This window comes from Podarcis melisellensis (assembly GCF_964234715.1).
Source record: "Podarcis melisellensis genome assembly, chromosome: 13".
Classification (NCBI taxonomy): domain Eukaryota; kingdom Metazoa; phylum Chordata; class Lepidosauria; order Squamata; family Lacertidae; genus Podarcis; species Podarcis melisellensis.
Genome location: NC_138545.1, coordinates 40,488,253 through 40,507,364, shown reverse-complemented (window position 1 = coordinate 40,507,364; position 19,112 = coordinate 40,488,253). Strand labels below are relative to the sequence as shown.

General features: G+C 48.3%; 1 protein-coding gene and 1 long non-coding RNA gene across 7 annotated transcripts in view; one reads left to right on the top strand and one right to left on the bottom strand.

The window, feature by feature from the left end:
- FMNL1 (formin like 1) overlaps positions 1–12,875 on the bottom strand; it is a 105,692-nt gene extending 92,817 nt beyond the window's left edge. For 4 of the 6 annotated variants that reach the window (XM_081883838.1, XM_081883839.1, XM_081883840.1 and 1 more), the window contains exon 1: positions 10,848–12,874. In XM_081883838.1, coding sequence (XP_081739964.1) covers positions 10,848–11,003 — 156 coding nt within the window. In that variant the 5' untranslated portion in view covers positions 11,004–12,874. Of the gene's footprint in view, positions 1–10,847 lie in introns of all 6 variants that reach the window. The other 2 variants (XM_081883836.1, XM_081883837.1) reach the window with 1 other exon arrangement.
- LOC309354399 overlaps positions 1–19,112 on the top strand; it is a 266,088-nt gene that overhangs the window by 230,606 nt on the left and 16,370 nt on the right. The window lies entirely within an intron of this gene.

The following is a 19,112-nucleotide window of genomic DNA, read 5'->3' as shown; positions in this document are numbered from 1 at the left end:
AGTTCTATAAGATTTATTATCTCTTAGGCCCGCCTTGTTTTTGTAAACTGCCCCCAAAACTCCACCAAAGGGGGCTACATAAATCTTATCAATGTATGTTTTTCATACGATTTTAACGTTGTGTACATCACATGGGTATTTTTCAAAAAAAGTAAGTGGCATACAAGTGTCTTTTCATAAAGCGTTTGGGCTGCCACCCTTACCTGAGGGAAATTACCACAGAGCAGAGCAGGACTTGCCTCCAATGAAACATGCACATATTGCACAGTTAAAGACTTCTGCGATTTATGACCGCCAAGGCTCTGAGCCTCCCCATTTTTATTATCTTGTGGGTAGCACTGCATTTCCACCCAAACCATTCCCCTCCTCTTTTCTGAATGGAGAGAGGCTGCACGATAATCTGATGCAAGCTCAGCAAAAATAATATAAAGCTATTTTGGGATGGGCAGGCTAAGACTACTGCAGCCCAGCCTCCTGTTGGCTTTGCCCTTGACTGAGTCACAGTTTCATTTCTCTACAAGAAGGAGGGAAACTTTTAAGTTGCAGCACAAGAATGATACAGATGGATGGAAGCCAGGTTTATCCTCCATGCGGGAAAAGTCCCCAAGGAAGCTCCGCAACCAGAGATTGGCTCCATTTCAGCAAACCGGGCGTTGGGTCCCACAGGACTACTAGGGGAAAGAGCCCTACAGGATACAAATCCATGTGTGGGAATACTGGGCTTATCCACACTTTCTGCCCCACAACTTTGCAGCAGAGCTCCGCGCTGAAACGCTCTGTGTCTTGAACATTGCCCCTAGCTTTCCCCCATGAGAAGATGCTCTTTAAATCACATCAAATGTCACTTTGCGATTTCTGTGAATTGACGTTTGCGCCAATCGAGCTTTGAACAGTTGGTTTTTTGCAGGAAAAGCTCCGGGGCGAAAGAAAAGGTGATCGGAAACAGAGCTGTAATTCGTGGACCATGCCTGGAAAGAGCAGAGGAAAATGTGGATAACGCTGCTCTTGTGTCCTGCCATTCATTTGCCCCTCTCTTACAACTAGTATAAGGAGAGGGGTAGTAAGGTAAAGGGACCACTGACCGTTAGGTCCAGTAGTGGCCGACTCTGGGGTTGCAGCGCTCAATCTCGCTTTATTGGCCGAGGGAGCCGGCGTACAGCTTCCGGGTCATATGGCCAGCATGACTAAGCTGCTTCTGGCGAACCAGAGCAGCGCACGGAAACGCCATTTACCTTCCCGCTGGAGCGGTACCTATTTATCTACTTGCACTTGACGTGCTTTCGAATTGCTAGGTTGGCAGGAGCAAGGACCGAGCAACGGGAGCTCACCCCGTCGTGGGGATTCGAACCGCCAACCTTCTGATTGGCAAATCCTAGTAGTAGTGCTAATAATAATAATAATAGTAATATTTTTGTACCCTGCCCATCTGACTGCGTTGCCCCAGCCACTCTGGGAAGCTTCCAACATACATAAAAACATAACAAAACATTACACATTAAAAGGCTTCCCTATACAGGGCTGCCTTCAGATGTCTTCTAAAGGTTAAATAGTTACTCATCTCCTTGACATCTGATGGATGTTCCACAGGGCTGGTGCCACCACCAAGAAGGCCCTCTGCCTGGTTCCCTGCAGCTTCACTTCTCACAGTGAAGCAACCGCCAGAAGGCCCTTGGAGCTGGATTAAGACACACTTAATCTGCATGTGTTTTGTAAGAAATCGCACTGTTTATTATCGTCCTTCAAAATTTGCTCCCCCACTTGCCAAATATTTGGAGTTGCTCAAGACTTCCCTAAAGCTTTTCAGAAACTGCAATGAGTAAAAACATAGCATAGTTATCATCAGTAGACTCTCCAGAAAGCCAATTAAGGAATTATGACCTTAAAGACCAACTAAGTTAGTTCTTGGTATGAGCTTTCGTGTGCATGCACACTTTTTCAGATACACTTCTTCGTGTGCCATGCACACTTCTTCAGATATCTGAAGAAGTGTGCATGCACACGAAAGCTCATACCAAGAACTAACTTAGTTGGTCTTTAAGGTGCTACTGGAAGGAATTTTTTTTGTTTTGACTATGGCAGACCAACACAGCTACCTATCTGTAAGGAATTAAGTTCACTCTTAGAAGGTCAGCTCTTGTGACGCCATGAGTGCTCATCGCCACAGCCCAAAGATGGGGGACCTGTGTCCCTCCAAGTGTTGCAAGACTCCTGGCCAGCCCAGCCAAATGATCAGGGATTGTGGGAATTAAGAGCAGCTGAAAACCCTGGCACCGTTAAGATAAATTCAACAGTGTAAATAAATTTTGATGGATGTAATAATGGAATACTGAATGGTTTTGTTTTTGTAAAATATGCAGGGATTTATGTGAAATGACGCGTCCCTTTATGTAAGGGACGCGGGTGGCGCTGTGGGTAAAACCTCAGTGCCTAGGACTTGCCGATCGCATGGTCGGCGGTTCGAATCCCCGCAGCGGGGTGCGCTCCCGTCGTTCGGTCCCAGCGCCTGCCAACCTAGCAGTTCGAAAGCACCCTGGGGTGCAAGTAGATAAATAGGGACCGCTTACCAGTGGGAAGGTAAACGGCATTCCGTGTGCTGCGCTGGCTCGCCAGATGCAGCTTGTCACGCTGGCCACGTGACCCGGAAGTGTCTGCGGACAGCGCTGGCTCCCGGCCTATAGAGTGAGATGAGCGCACAACCCTAGAGTCTGGCAAGACTGGCCCGTACGGGCAGGGGCACCTTTACCTTTACCTTTTATGTGAAATGAGCCATGGAAAGAAAAGAAGGGAAGTCGTTGATATCTTAAGGATGTAAAATGAGTATTTGAAATTGTAAAACAGAAAATTTAACAAAAATTATATATATACAAGGAACACCTGGTGGAAGCAACAGCAGGAGAGCAAACCACCAGGAGATAAATATGATCAGCGAGGGAAGACTCAACTTCATCATGCATTGATGTTTCAGATGCTTAGTCCCACTTGCTCGCCTCAGAGATTCTCAGCGGACTGTGCTACCAGAGAACAACAGAATTGTAGAGTTGGGAGGAATCTTTTTACCCAACATGGGGCTTAAACTCATGACCCTGAAATTAAGAGTCCCAAAGATGAAGACAGGGAATGCCGCCTGAATAATCCTGGGTACCCATTTGCAACACCTGTTCCCAATAGCACACCTGAGCAAAATTGCACCACACAAATATTTCATAGCCAGCTTTGGCGAGGGAGCCTTGCATGGCTATAAAGCAGAATATAAGTACGGTGGGACGTTTTCAAAGTACATTTTCGAACGTAATCCGTTCCAGAAGACGATTCGAGCTCTGAAACATTCAAAAACCGAAAACTCTTTTTTCTTTCTTTTAAAAATTGCTTTAAACATAAACAAACGAAAAACCAAAAGATAGTATAAATTACAAAAAGTAAATAGATTTGTTAGAGCATAACTTCTGTTATGACTTCCAGTCGCCCCCTCAAGAGTCCTGGGTTACTTTTATGAAACACACTTTTCGTTATCGCTCCAATCATATCCCATATCATTAATTTTATAAGATTTTCTAGGTTTCTACAGGGGTCCTTCTAAGCCTGCCAGAGAATTCACATTTTTACAATGTGAATTGCTCTTTAAGATATTTTCTGTAGATGCCCCACTCTCTAATAAACGTTTGGTCTTTATTATCCCTAATTCTTCCTGTTATCTTTGCTAATTCTGAAAATTCTAATAATTATGCCTGCCAGTCCACTTTGGTCGGGATAGAGCAGTGTTTCCCAACCAGTGTTCCGCGGCACACTAGTGTGCCGCGAGACGTTGCCTGGTGTGCCGTGGGAGGGAGGCGGGCGAGTCGGGCGGCGAGAGGTGGGGCGGCGGCGGCGAGCGAGCTCCCTCCCACATCCCATCGCCGCTCACTTCGGCCGGCCTACTGGGCTGTCGCAGGCGGAAGGCCTGCGCATGCGCGAGGTTTTCGCGCCTTCGGGATTCCCTTCACGCCTTCCTCCTCCCGGGTCCTTGAGAGCGCGGGAAGCGGCAGCGCGAGACCGGCGTTGAGACAAAAACGCAAATTTCCATTCTGGGCTCCCCTTTTGCCACGTCGTCTCACAGTTTGGAAGATAGCAGCTCTCCAAATTAATAGTCCTCTTTGAATAGGCGGGGCCTGAGCGTTCCACCAATTTAGGCCTCCTGCCGGGATGTGATATGGCTCCACCTTCCTCAAGGTGGTTCTGCTTTTAAATATTTTCCACCCTGTCACCATGAGGACTAGCGACTTCTTTTCGTAAAATATAAAATCGCTGCTCCTTGCTCTCGTGAGACTGTGTGTTTTAATTCAAAAAGGGTGTTCCGTGTACATTTGTGCGAACAGGCCCAGGTTGTGCACTGAATAAAGTATTTTATAATTTTTCATATTTCTGTTTACTTACTATTTCATAATAAAGTAATTATAAAATACTATCTTTGTGTTTATTTGATTCCTATTAAAGAGAGTTACTTTATATATAGTCAATATAGGCACAGAGTTAATTTTTTAAACATTTTCTAATGGTGGTGTGCCTCGAGATTTTTTTCATGAAACAAGTGTGCCTTTGCCCAAAAAAGGTTGGGAAACACTGGGATAGAGTCTCCATTCCCAATTTTGGCTACTAAGATTCTTTCTGCCACTGTTGCATATAGGAAACCAAAAACTCAACAGCTGGCATCTAGCTGTAGGCCTCAGGATCCTGCACTCAGCAGAAGCTGCATGTTCGACTTCCAAGGCGCGTTCGAAAACCAAAGCATTTACTTCCGGATTTACGGCGTCCGAAAACCAAAACATTCATCAACAGAGACGTTCGAAAACTGAGGATGTGACTCGCAATTGTAGGGCGACAGGCAGCCACAAAGATCAGTGGCTCGCCTTGCTGAGAATGAACGGGCGCACAAAACAAAAAAGGCTAAACTTGGCTAGCTCACTTCTCTCTCGCATAGACGGGATGAGCTTTTGGCAGCGACGTTGGGGCTCCGATCAGCAAGGAAGCTGGCAACTCTAAAAAGACCTTCAAGACTGGGATTCCCAGCTACTGGAGCCAGCCAAGACAGAGAGAGAAAAGGGCTTTTTCATCTCAGGCACGTGCCAAAAAGGAAGAAGAAAATGAGGTGAGACTCATCTTTTTGCATTTCTCTCCCAAAAGGACTTGGATTGCAGACAAGTATTGGGTTGTGTGGAATGTGCTCAGCAGCCATGTGATCCAACAAAGTCTTTGGGTTGTTTTATATAAAAAACCTCAAGGAGGCATCAGCAGCTTACCAATTGCAGCAGATACATCTTGGAGGAAGCTGAAGACCTATCTATCTTACTAACGTATTGATTTAAGATCTTCCTCTACACCTGAGGCTAAGGGACAATAATGGCGGTCGCAGCAGCCGAGTCTCAACAACTGAAAGCCAAGCAAGTCCCTACACCATAGCTGTCAACGTTTCTCTTTTTTAAAGGGAAATTCCCTTATTCCAAATAGGATTCCTCGCAAGAAAAGGGAAAAGTTGACAGCTATGCCCTACACCCAAGACAAACAGTGGGACAGAAAATGATCCCCACTTTCTGCTTATTTCAACAACAACGCTTAAGCAGACTTTTGTTCCTCAAATGCTGAAAGTGCATCCCATAAATCATCTCAGTCGTTCGGCGGACAACCCTGCAAGGCAGTCCTATCACCCAGACAGTTTTTAGGGAAAGAACTGCATAAATTAAATGCAAGACCAGCCACTCTTAGCCACAGTAGCTCAAATGACCTCTTTCCAAACACAGCTTGAGTTGACACACTACAGTACCTCCTGGGCACCAAGAAGCTGCTGAAACAGAGGGGAAACCAGGACCGTGTAGGAACTCCATGGCTTCCTTGCTTACAGCACAATCCTACCCATGTCTACTCAGAAGCAAGTCCGGATGGATGACAGCTAACAGAAGGTTGAATCCTGACAAGACAGAAGTACTGTTTTTGGGGGACAGGAGGCAGGTGGGTGTGGAGGACTCCCTGGTCCTGAATGGGGTAACTGTGCCCCTAAAGAACCAGGTGCGGAGCCTGGCAGTCATTTTGGACTCACAGCTGTCCATGGAGGCGCAGGTCAATTCTGTGTCCAGGGCAGCTGTTTATCTGGTATGCAGGCTGAGACCCTACCTGCCCATGGACTGTCTCGCCAGAGTGGTGCATGTTCTAGTTATCTCTTGCTTGGACTACTGCAATGCGCTCTACGTGGGGCTACCTTTGAAGGTGACCCGGAAACTACAACTAATCCAGAATGTGGCAGCTAGACTGGTGACTGGGAGTAGCCTTGAAAGACCTACACTGGCTCCCAGTACGTTTCCAAGCACAATTCAAAGTGTTGGTGCTCACCTTTAAAGCCCTAAAAGGCCTCAGTCCAGTATACCTGAAGGAGCGTCTCCACCCCCATCGTTCTGCCTGGACACTGAGGTCCAGCTCTGAGGGCCTTCTGGCGGTTCCCTTGCTGCGAGAAGCCAAGGTACAGGGAACCAGGCAGAGGGCCTTCTCAGTACTGGCGCCCTCCCTGTGGAACACCCTCCCACCAGATGTCAAAGAGAAAAACAACTACCAGACTTTTAGAAGACATCTGAAGGCAGCCCTGTTTAGGGAAGTTTTTAATGTGTGACATTTTAATGTATTTTTAATCTTTGTTGGAAGCCGCCCAGAGTGGCTGGGGAAACCCAGCCAGATGGGCGGGGTATCAATAATAAATTATTATTATTATTAGTATCCAATTCAATGGGGCTTGCTGCCAGCTGAATGGGGTTAGGACTGCAGCCTTACGAGCTGTCCATTCTGTAGCAGTTCTGATGGGTCTATGAGTTGAAGAAGACCACCTGGAGTCACAACTTTTGGATCTGGAAGCTCTTCCCCCTATAATTCCATATGTTTGGGGAGTGGTCAGGATGGTGACAGGTGGAAGAGGCTCTTGCTTATCACTTCACAGGATCCGGGCTGAACATTAGCACTGGAAACAAATGCTCTTGACCACAAGCTCTTGAGATGCCACCTAGCTTTTGCCGGCAAGGCACCACGAATGCTGCAGAAATCTTCCTACAAACTCCAGTGCTTGCAAACTCTTTCTTAGAATCATAGAATCATAGAGTTGGAAGAGACCACAAGGGCCATCGAGTCCAACCCCCTGCCAAGCAGGAAACACCATCAGAGCACTCCTGACATATGGTTGTCAAGCCTCTGCTTAAAGACCTCCAATGAAGGAGACTCCACCACACTCCTTGGCAGCAAATTCCACTGTCAAACAGCTCTTACTGTCAGGAAGTTCTTCCTAATGTTTAGGTGTAATCTTCTTTCTTGTAGTTTGGATCCATTGCTCCGTGTCCGCTTCTCTGGAGCAGCAGAAAACAACCTTTCTCCCTCCTCTATGTGACATCCTTTTATATATTTGAACATGGCTATCATATCACCCCTTAACCTCCTCTTCTCCAGGTTAAACATGCCCAGCTCCCTTAGCCGTTCCTCATAAGGCATCGTTTCCAGCCCTTTGACCATTTTGGTTGCCCTCCTCTGGACACGTTCCAGTTTGTCAGTGTCCTTCTTGAACTGTGGTGCCCAGAACTGAGGTCTGACCAGAGCAGAATACAGTGGCACTATTACTTCCCTTGATCTAGATGCTATACTCCTATTGATGCAGCCCAGAATTGCATTGGCTTTTTAAGCTGCCGCGTCACACTGTTGGCTCATGTCAAGTTTGTGGTCAACCAAGACTCCTGGATCCTTTTCACATGTACTGCTCTCAAGCCAGGTCTTCAGCTCTTAGTTTTGGGAGAAGGCTGCCTTAAGGAGGGAATGGGGGTGGCAAGCCATTCCACACCCCTACCCCCCCCCCAAAAAGCAAGATGCTGGCAAGTCCTTTGGCCAGTTGTCATACGATTGATTCCCTTGCTGGTGAATTGGCAGCTTAAAGTCAATACAGTGGTACCTTGATTCCCGAACGGCTTAGCTTCAAAACAAATCGACTCCCAAACGCCTCAAACCCGGAAGTGAGTGTTCTGGTTTGCGAATGCTTTTCAGAAGCTGAACGCCCGACACGGCTTCCGATTGGCTGCAGGAAGGTCCTGCAGCCAATCGGAAGCCACGCTTTGGTTTTCAAACAGTTCCAGGAATCAAATGGACTCCTGGAACGGATTAAATTTGACAACCAAGGTACCACTGTACAAGGGAGCTAGATTTGCTTCAAGGGACACCCACTACTGATCCCTGCCCCTAAACCCAAAGAAAGAGAGAATGATTCAATTCAAAACCATCCCCTCCTGGTTTTGTGCTTCTTATTGCCTACCCAAGAGCACTGAGTACAGTGGTACCTCGGGTTAAGAACTTAATTCGTTCTGGAGGTCCGTTCTTAACCTGAAACTGTTCTTAACCTGAAGCACCACTTTAGCTAATGGGGCCTCCCACTGCCGCTGTGCCACCACCACACAATTTCTGTTCTCATCCTGAAGCAAAGTTCTTAACCCGAGGTACTGTTTTTGAGGTAGTGGAGTCTGTAACCTGAAGTGTCTCTAACCTGAAGTGTCTGTAACACGAGGTACCATGGTAACATCTTTGGTTACAAAACTATGTCTATGGAGGTCCTAAGATGGAGAGGGTTACTGAAGATATACATTGGTGGGTTTCCTCTGCAAAGACCTTCCTCTTGTAGTTGAATAATAGATGCCGAGTCTCTAGCGTGTGCCTGGCTTGGAAACAACCCAACTGTGCTCCTCACACCCCTCCTTTGTCTGCAAAGGCAGGTTCTGGGAGCCACTGACTGCCCCAGACCTTTCCAAAGTGCCTCCGTACTGTTTAATATTATCTACAAAGTGCAAATTATTCAGACATTTTATATACAGTAAACTGCCTGTTCTCAAACACACACACACAAGATCACACCCTTGGCTAATCAACGACTTTCAGCACTGCCTTCAATTCCACACTAACAGCCGCCAATGTGCTTAAAGCGTTATAAACTATACAACGGAATCGTAGAACTGTAGAATCATAGAATCATAGAGTTGGAAGAGACCACAAGGGCCATCGAGTCCAACCCCCTCCCAAGCAGGAAACACCATCAGAGCACTCCTGACATATGGTTGTCAAGCCTCTGCTTAAAGACCTCCAAAGAAGGAGACTCCACCACACTCCTTGGCAGCAAATTCCACTGTCGAACAGCTCTTACTGTCAGGAAGTTCTTCCTAATGTTTAGGTGGAATCTTTTTTCTTGTAGTTTGGAACCATTGCTCCGTGTCCGCTTCTCTGGAGCAGCAGAAAACAACCTTTCTCCCTCCTCTATGTGACATTCTTTTATATATTTGAACATGGCTATCATATCACCCCTTAACCTCCTCTTCTCCAGGCTAAACATGCCCAGCTCCCTTAGCCGTTCCTCATAAGGCATCGTTTCCAGGCCTTTGACCATTTTGGTTGCCCTCCTAGAGTCGGTGGGACCCCGAGGGACATTCAGCCCAACCCCCCTGAAATGCAGGAATCTTTTGCCCAGCGTGGAGCTTGAACCCACAACCCTAAGATTATGAGTCTCCTGCTCTGCTGTGTGCACGAGAGAGAAGACCAACCCTTTGGGCAACAGTAAGAGCTCTTTAAGAAGAGAAGACAGTCAAGGCAACGGTGAGATGGAACTAATCAACTTTAAGCAACCATGTGCACATGTTTCTCAACTCAGAGGGTTGGATGAAACCCCAGAATAAACACACAACCCAGCTCCCTCTTCCTGCAAGGAAATATTCCACCGGGGCACACGAGCTCCACTTCTCCCCAAAGAAGTCAGCCTTCACAAGTGTGCATGCAAAAACAGGAGGCCAGCTAGAGGCGTAACTCCCAAACATGTCCCCAGAGCTAAGATCTACAGATCTCACACCCTCCGTCCTCCCTACAGCTGCATAGCTCCTGAAAGGATGCACAAAACGCAAACTAGTTTCTTAACTGCAGGTACAGATGCAGCTACGGTTGCTGAAACCCTGTGGTTCTGTCCCATCGGAAGGGGCGTCTGAGAACATCCTATATGAGCCAAAAATCTGCAATCAGCCAACTCGGAGCAAGGCCCTAAGAGCACCGCAACCATCAGCGGCTTTCGAGGAGGAGGGAATTGGTTTGGGGGAACATCCGAGGCTGTTCTGGCTACTTCACATCACTTTAGCACCAGCTGTTTGCAGAACCTAGTTTTTTTATCCCCCTTAGGGTGTCTGTTGTAGACTGCAGACTAGCCTCGGGAAATACTGGGAAAGACCACTTGAACTCACTGGGGAGACTGGGAGGGGCTACACAAGGACACCTGCAGATGAATGGATCCGGAGCAGTCTCCACCCTCACATGCCTCTAACTTGGGTGAGATTAATCCCTGCCATCAAGGCAGGTGTGAATCTACTTAAAATCATTTCCAGCTGGGCTCATTTTGACCCTTCTACCAATGCTTTTGTACTTCCAATTTGCAGGCTGAGGTTGCTTACTTCAGAGAAACCGTGGCACCCCAAAGTATTCAGCAAAAGCAAATAAATAATAAATAATAATAATAGTAATAGTAATAATGGTGGAGCAGGAATTATCGGCTCCTTACCAAGTAATACCAGCCCTTTAAAACAGAAAAAGAAGAGGAAAAACCTTCCCATTTCACAGCAATAGGCACTGAAGAGAGTGGGGAAATTTATATTTGAACCTCTCTTTAACCACACAGATTACAAGTATGACTGCACCCCTTGCTAGATTAGTTTTCCATTTTGGGGTGTGTTAAGAGAACCCCCCGCTGGTTGACGTCTTTAGGGTGAAATGAAGGCATGATGGGTTTATGGGGAGAAGAGGAGGAGGAGGAGGAAGACCAGACAGAGACTTACCAGTACGTGGGTGAATCGTTCTTCCAGTTCCCCAGAGCTGGGCATAGGTTGCTTGGGGGGCGCTGGCTGCTTGGGGGGCAGGGGTGACGAGGCCGTGGGCTGGCTTTTAATCTCCTTCGCCGGAGACATCTCCATGCTGCTAGCTGCATTGCCCATCCTCACACTGTCCTCTTACACACACACACACACACAAATCTAAAGCACTACAAAATTAAAATATCCAGGATATTTTTTTTCCTCTCTGGGGGAAGAGGAGAAAAATGCCTAGGGGAATGAAAAACAAAAAATACCCCAGCAACTTTCCCCACGTCTGCCAAATCGGAGGAGGAAGGTAAAGGGGTGGAGGAGGAGGACGACTTGCTCCAGGAACTCCCAACACGTGTGAATGTGCGATTCTTCCGATGCATCAGGTCAACACAGTCAGTTGTCCATGCTTCTCTTTTTTCCCCCTTTTCTTTTTTGGCTCCTGCCGCGGCCTAATTCCAGCAAGCAGCTGGAAGTGATGGAGGGGTCGCCGAGCACAAGGTGACTTCTCAACGCCTGTCCTCTGGGCCCGGGGCCACCACCATGGTGGGCAGGGAGGTTCGCCTGGCTGGTACCCAGCTCGCCTCTAGTGCATTTGCAGCGAGCCCCGTTTCCTAACAGGGCATCCCCATCTTGTCTCCGATTGCCACGCGTGCTCTTCAGAGAAGTCCGCCGCCGCTGCTGCTGCTAAACTTCCCCCTCTCCTCCACCCAAAAAAAGAAAAGAAAAAGAGGAAGAACCGAAAGCAGCGGCGGTTGCTCTCTCTGCACAGGAAACCGGGCTGCAGGTGCCTTGAATGCAAGAACGCCAGCACAGGTCGAGGCGGAACTTTTGCTGCAGCGCGTTGGGGTTTTTTTTTTGGAAGGGGGATTTTGCAACCCAGGAGGTGCAATCTCTCTTGCTCTCCTGCCAGCATGCAAGCTCTCTCTCTCTCTCAATTTGGCGAGGAGCAGCGGCAGCAAAAGAAGGCAGCAGCAGCAGCAGCAGGAGGAGAAGAACCGCACGGTTTTTGCAAAGGCAGCGAAGATGGGTAGATCGCCAAAGCTGGGGGGGAAGAGGAGGCGGCAGGAGGAGAGGAAAACGCAGCGGCTCGCCCATGCCCAATTGCAATAGCCATGGCCCGAGGGAGAGAGGCGAGGAGGGCGACGCGGAAGGCGAAGGAAATAGCAGAGTCACCTGCTAGCTGGAGAAATGAGGAGCGGCGGCGGGTTAGGATTGGGAGCGCCAGGCCGGCGGAGCGAGCGCTTTCTGGGTCTCAAAGCCCCCGGCTTTCGGTTTCGCGCTGCCATGGCTACTTCATCGGGGAAAAAGGGGGCTCGATTTCCCAAACGATTTCTAGATCTATAGGCGGTCACCTGTCATGGATGCTGCGGCTGAGATTCCTGCATTGCAGCGGGTTGGACTAGATGACCCTTGGTGCCCCTTCCAACTCTAGGAGTCATCCCCTTGCCAACAAAGGTCCGTATAGTTAAAGCTATGGTTTTCCCAGTAGTGATGTATGGAAGTGAGAGCTGGACCATAAAGAAGGCTGATAGCCGAAGAATTGATGCTTTTGAATTATGGTGCTGGAGGAGACTTTTGAGAGTCCCATGGACTGCAAGAAGATCACACCTCTCCATTCTGAAGGAAATCAGCCCTGAGTGCTCACTGGAAGGACAGATCCTGAAGCTGAGGCTCCAATACTTTGGCCACCTCATGAGAAGAGAAGACTCCCTGGAAAAGACCCTGATGTTGGGAAAGATGGAGGGCACAAGGAGAAGGGGACGACAGAGGACGAGATGGTTGGGCAGTGTTCTCGAAGCTCCGAACATGAGTTTGACCAAACTGCAGGAGGCAGTGGAAGACAGGAGTGCCTGGCGTGCTCTGGTCCAGGGGGTCAGGAAGAATCAGACACGACTGAACAGCAACAAGATGTGATTTTCTACGTTGCTTAGGAGCACTTAGATATTACAGTTTGGCACAGGGAGGGATCCGGAATCGGGTTCTGCCAGGATCGAGCCCTGGTGGGGGGGGGGGGACGAGGAAGGCGCAGCAATGCAATTTTCAGCTCTAATCGTTCTCTTTCCGGGTGGGTGGGTGCGTGGGGAATCGCGTGGGTTTTAGGGGAAGAGAGGGCCGCGTGTCCCCCAAAACCTCTCAATGAATGGAGTGGAGAGCCATTTGGAGGATGCGCGGTCGCTTCTTTGGTCCTGCGACCCCCTTCCCGCCCCAAATGGTCACCCCACTCCTGCAGGGTCCCGGTAATGCACCACGACGGCTCCCTCCTTTGGCCGACTCCTCCTCACCCATCCTGAACTCGGGAGAGGCACGGAATCGAGATCGGAGGCTGATTTCCAGGAAGAGGGAGAAGAAGCCGACTGTTAAGAGGTGTTGCCAAACCGATTTGCATCGGGAGCAGCCGGCGCATCTGCTGAAGTCCTCCAGGCGAGCCGAGCTCCCTCTCGTGGCTGCTGGGAGGGACCTCTCTCTTTTTAACCAAACTGGAAACAAGCTTCTGAGTCACACAGGAGTCTTCTTCTGAAAAGAGATTTCGACTAAGCACCAGGGAAAAAACTTTCTGTTCAACAAAAGATCGGAGGTTGTGGACTCTCCTTCCTTGCAGGTTTTTAAGCAGTTTGGATGGCCATCTGCCATGGATGCTTTAGCTGAGATTCCTGCATTGCAGGGGGTTGGACTAGATGACCCTTGGTGCCCCTTCCGACTCAGCCTTACACATTTCCAAGCACTAAAGTTTGCCTTTGTTATGCTAACGCGTGGTCTGCCAAACTTGGGTCTCCAGCTGTTCTTGGACTACAGTTCCCATCATCCTTGACCACTGGTCTTGCTAGCTAGGGATGATGGGAGTTGTAGTCTAAAAACAGCTGGAACCCCTGCACTAATGCTTGTTTGCCAGAGAACAAAAGCCCCAAGAGGAGAGGGGGTGTTTGGTCGCTCAGAGTCTTGCTGGCCAGATTAGAGGCATAGCCCTCCAGTTGCTTTCGGACTACAACTCCCATCAACACAGGCCATGCCTCTGATACTGATGGGAGCTGGAGTCCACATGGGGAGCCGCAAATTCCCCAGCCACGATTAAAGAAACCCTGTTTATTTTACAGTCATACCTCGGGTTACAGACGCTTCGAGTTGCACAATTTCGGGTTGCGCACCACACCAAACCCGTATGTACGGGAACTGGTTACTTCCGGGTTTCAGTGCTTGTACATGCGCAGAAGCGCTAAATCACTTTTTGCACATATGCAGAAGCATTGAATCACGACCCGCGCAGGCGCGGCGCTGCGCGTTGCGAATGTGCTTCCCGTGCAGATCACGTTCGCAACCCGAGTGTCCACTGTACTTTGATAGATCCTGTTCTGATGAATCCTGGATTGTAAGGGTAGTACTTCTGGTGGGGGACACGCCATGCTCCTTTTGGGGTCGTTTGCCCACCTTTGGTCCCCACCTTGCACTCAGCATGCCACAGCAGCCACACCCCAGAAAAACAGCTTCAGCAGGATGGCTAAACTGGGTAGCCAGTGGGTCTCAAAACCTCAGTGAGTTAAGATACGTGCCCTGCATGCAAAGAGGCTGCAGCAGATTGAATGGACCAGTTGTGGGTCCAGCGGTCAAGAAGGTGGTTTCTGCACATGTTTTGTAGAGGAAAGTGAGGGGGAGATGGGGCTCATCGACCCAGGAAGGTAGCCCATCTAGGTGAAGGAAAACTCTGATCCTAAACCTCCGCTGCCTTGCGGGACATCTTCAGGAGAAAAGGAGTAAACCCCACACAAATCCGGACTGGAGTCCCTAAGACGGTTGAATGGCGCCTTGTAATCCTGCAGCCAAGCTGGTGCCCAATGTATTGAAGGGGCATGTATAATGGGGAATGGGTGAGGCCTGAACAGCACCCCATGACTCCTTTTCAAGGTTAACTAGATCCCCTTAAGAAGAGTACAGCATAGAAATGCGCGGCAATATTTCACTGCAGCTCCCACTTAATAAATTTCTAGCCTTTATGGCTGCGATGACCGACAATGCTTGGGATTTCACTTTATCTCACAAAGGAACGTACAGCAGCACACATTGTTTGTTGCTTCCCTGGGGGATGATTAAGAAACAGAGCCAAAGTGAAAGCAGCTTAATGCCTTCTGAAAACTTTCTGATGTTAGGAAGGTAGAAGAATAAGGCTTCAATATTATATGAAGCTCTTTGATCAAGAGAAATGGGGGGCAAGGACTAGAATTGCGGCAAATATAATTGCAAATTATGGGAACTATGTGCATTGGCATAATCTGTACAGGTAGCAGAATCCAGTATTTGATACAAAATTGCAGGCTACCTTGTTGTTGTTGTTTAGTTGTTTAGTCGTGTCCAACTCTTCGTGGCCCCATGGACCAGAGCACGCCAGGCACTCCTGTCTTCCACTGCCTCCCGCAGTTTGGTCAAACTCATGTTGGTAGCTTTGACAACACTGTCCATCCATCTCCTCCTCTGTCGTCCCCTTCTCCTTGTGCCCTCCATCTTTCCCAACACCAGGGTCTTTTCCAGGGAGTCTTCTCTTCTCATGAGGTGGCCAAAGTATTGGAGCCTCAGCTTCACGATCTGTCCTTCCAGTGAGCACTCAGGGCTGATTTCCTTCAGAATTGATAGGTTTGATCTTCTTGCAGTCCATGGGACTCTCAAGAGTCTCCTCCAGCACCATAATTCAAAAGCATCAATTCTTCGGCGATCAGCCTTCTTTATAGCTTTAACTATACGGACCTTTGATGGCAAGGTGATGTCAATACATGTTTATTTTCATTTTTTTAGTGTAAATACATTCATTCCTTGGTATGTTTCTGGAACAACAAAACACCAGGTAATCGAAGATGCTTTTCGCCCATCACTGTGCAACATGCAATTCCATAACTGATGGCATTTCTACAGCTGCTAAAAGAGAAGAATGGCTTTGGCTCTCACAACTGTGGCTTCCAGGGCCAAACCCTTGTTACAAAACAATTCTACTGTTTTGTCTTGTATAGTACTAATAAAGCTGCAGAGTGAGAACACCACAATTACAATTTTTCCTTGGGATATGGTGGTGGTGAGGGGTGTGTGTGTGTGTGTGTGTGTGTGTGTGTGTACGTACACATAAAGCAGTTCAGGGTTTTTCCACTGTCGTCAAAGGATCAGATATAAAGGAGAGAGAGCAGAGTGGCATGTCTCCCACATATGGATGACTCTGCAGCCCAAAACTCTGAATAGTTTTGTGTAGATGTTGTTAGCAGCATAGAGGTCAAGATGAAATCCTGCACAACCCACAGAGATTCCCACCTTCCCACACTGTCTCTTGGTAATGTAAAGGTAAAGGGACCCCTGACCATTAGGTCCAGTCGTGGCTGACTCTGGGGTTGCAGCGCTCATCTCGCTTTATTGGCCGAGGGAGCCAGTGTACAGCTTCCGGGTCATGTGGCCAGCATGACTAAGCTGCTTCTGGCGAACCAGAGCAGCACACGGAAACACCGTTTACCTTCCCGCCGGAGTGGTACCTATTTATCTACTTGTACTTTGATGTGCTTTCGAACTGCTAGGTTGGCAGGAGCAGGGACCAAGCAACGGGAGCTCACCCCATCGTGGGGATTCGAACCACCGACCTTCTGATCAGCAAGTCCTAGGCTCTGTGGTTTAACCCACAGCGCCACCTGTGTCCCTGTCTCCTGGTAAAAAGGTAAAGGTACCCATGCCCGTACGGGCCAGTCATGTCCGACTCTAGGGTTGTGCGCCCATCTCACTTAAGAGGCCGGGGGCCAGCGCTGTCCGGAGACACTTCCGGGACACGTGGCCAGTGTGACGAAGCTGCTCTGACAAGCCAGCACCAGCGCAGCACACGGAAATGCTGTTTACCTTCCCGCTATAATGCGGTACCTATTTATCTACTTGCACTTAGGGGTGCTTTCGAACTGCTAGGTGGGCAGGAGCTGGGACCGAAAGATGGGAGCTCACCCCGCCACGGGGATTCGAACCGCCGACCATGCAATCGGCAAGTCCTAGGCACAGCGCCACCTGCATTCCTTTTTGTCTCCTGGTACAAGACATCTATTAGGGCAGGCACATCCAACAGGTAGGAGCTAAACAACTTTGGCTCCCCTAAAAAAAGCCCTGCACTCCTTCTCCCTAAAAAAAGCTGCCAGCTTTTAACTCTGTGAGTAGATCGCAGTCTCTTGGGAGTTGGCCACCCCTGTAGTAGGGCAACCAAGAAAGTTTCCTGAACCCAGACTGGAATGGATCTAAAGGTTTACTATCCAGAATCTTCACTGCCACTTGTTCACTTCCCTTGCCCAAAAAGAAAATATTTGACACATGGCACTGGGTGACAGTTGTTCAAATCGGAGGGATCCAGTTATTCTACAACCCACCCCAACGATGGGGTGTAGGAACAATACCCTCCGTAGGAAAAGCACTCCCCACTTCACTAACTTTTAAGCCCAACTGAGCCAATTTCACAAGTCAAGACAGGCGAGGGACAAACAGAAAGTTACGCCTTTGCACTTCTCCAAGAATTCAGTCCATGCCATCAGGCTGAAAAATATCCCATAAAATCTGATTAGAAGACTCCATATTGTTTTCCATTACTGCCACTGAATAACCCAAAGTCCAAGTCAGGGTGATTATATGCAAAGTGTGTCACAAATTGGTCGCAGCGGACTTCCAAAGACTCCATTGCCAAGAGCCAAGCTGGAACAGATCCTTCACAACATGGGAAAGCTCCAAGGGATGGCACCAAGCAGATTTAATGTTGCCGGAAAGGCAAGCTTTCATTCCCCCTGTCGCCACCACAGACTAGACACAAAATGGGCCCTAAGCTACGCTTAATCATACTCGTTTTCAGTTTTTCTCTAGTCGTTTTGCTGTTTCAGTGCTCCTAGAGCCTCCGTAAACTAAGGAGCTCTCTGATCTTTAGCACTCATAGCATGGCTTGCAGGCGCTCTCAAGCACTTTCTTATTAAAGCAGGGATTTTCAGGAAGATAAATTACAGGCAACTTGCAACTTGTGCGCATTTAATTTGTGTGCATTCAGCTTTATGCACTTGGTAAAAAATTGTTTCTTTTTTTTTAAAGGGAGCAGAAAGAGAGCGGGCACCCAAGGAGAGAAACTTTGGCAATCCCACCCACCATTGCAGTCAATGTGTTTCGACTACACAATTTTGGTTTGATGCGCAATCCCTGCATCGTATTCCCTGCGTAAATAGAGTCTCGCCTATATATACACATTGCCATGTTTGGTACTTTTCCTGCATTCGTGCAGAATATGCAATCCGGGATACAGATGCAATCTGGGGTGGGATGGCGCGGAGGCAGTAGCAGCCGGGCAGGGGAGTCCAAAAATCACAGGAAAAGAAATCAAATTCTTCTTCTTCTGCGATCGCTTGTAGCCGAGTAAGATTGTCTTCCATAAACACAGTTTTAACAATAAGAAATATAATAATAAATTTTTATTTATACCCTGCCCTCCCCGGCCAGAACCAGGCTCAGGGCGGGTAACACCAATAAAATTACAATAAAACGTAATAGGAAGAAGAAAAAAACAGTTAATTAAAATATGGGCTAAAATGCAGCCTCATTTTAGTATTAGCCCATTAATCAAATGAGTCCGCAAGTGACTATGGAGGCCAATTCTGGAACCACACGTTCTTCCACAGTGGGTTTGGAAGACGCCTGTGCGTGAATTTGTTTTATGTGTGTAGATCAGTGAACAATGACCAACGCAGTCTTTGCAGTAGGGCTCTGTTCTGACGGCATGAGTTGTCACGTCGAACCGGTAGATTTCTATCTGCTGCAGCCTTCATCTGCCTTCACAGCCGTTGTAACATACCGCTTGTTATCATCCTCCCGTTCTGCCATTGAGGACTTCTTGGATCATTCTTTGTCTAGCTCCTTCCCTTTGACCTTACCGCCTTGGGTGACCCTGCTGGGAGTACAAGATTCCCAACAGCTTTGCTCACAAGGATCACAGGAACATGCAAGCCCACTCACCACGACATGGCTGATTATCAAAAGCAGGGCACATGAGAATGTTGGATAGGAAAGTTAGAGTAGGGAGCGAACACTTGAAACCAGACCTGCCGTTCCGCCCCCCCCCCCCCCGCTTTTGCTTCTAATGCACACTTCATTCTTGCCATTAGTTCCTGCATTTACAACAGAAACAGAAATGCAAACAATGCATGCACTTAATGGACTTTTGCAACCATCTTTGAATCCCCTGCCAAATGCTGGCTGCTGAGAAACAAA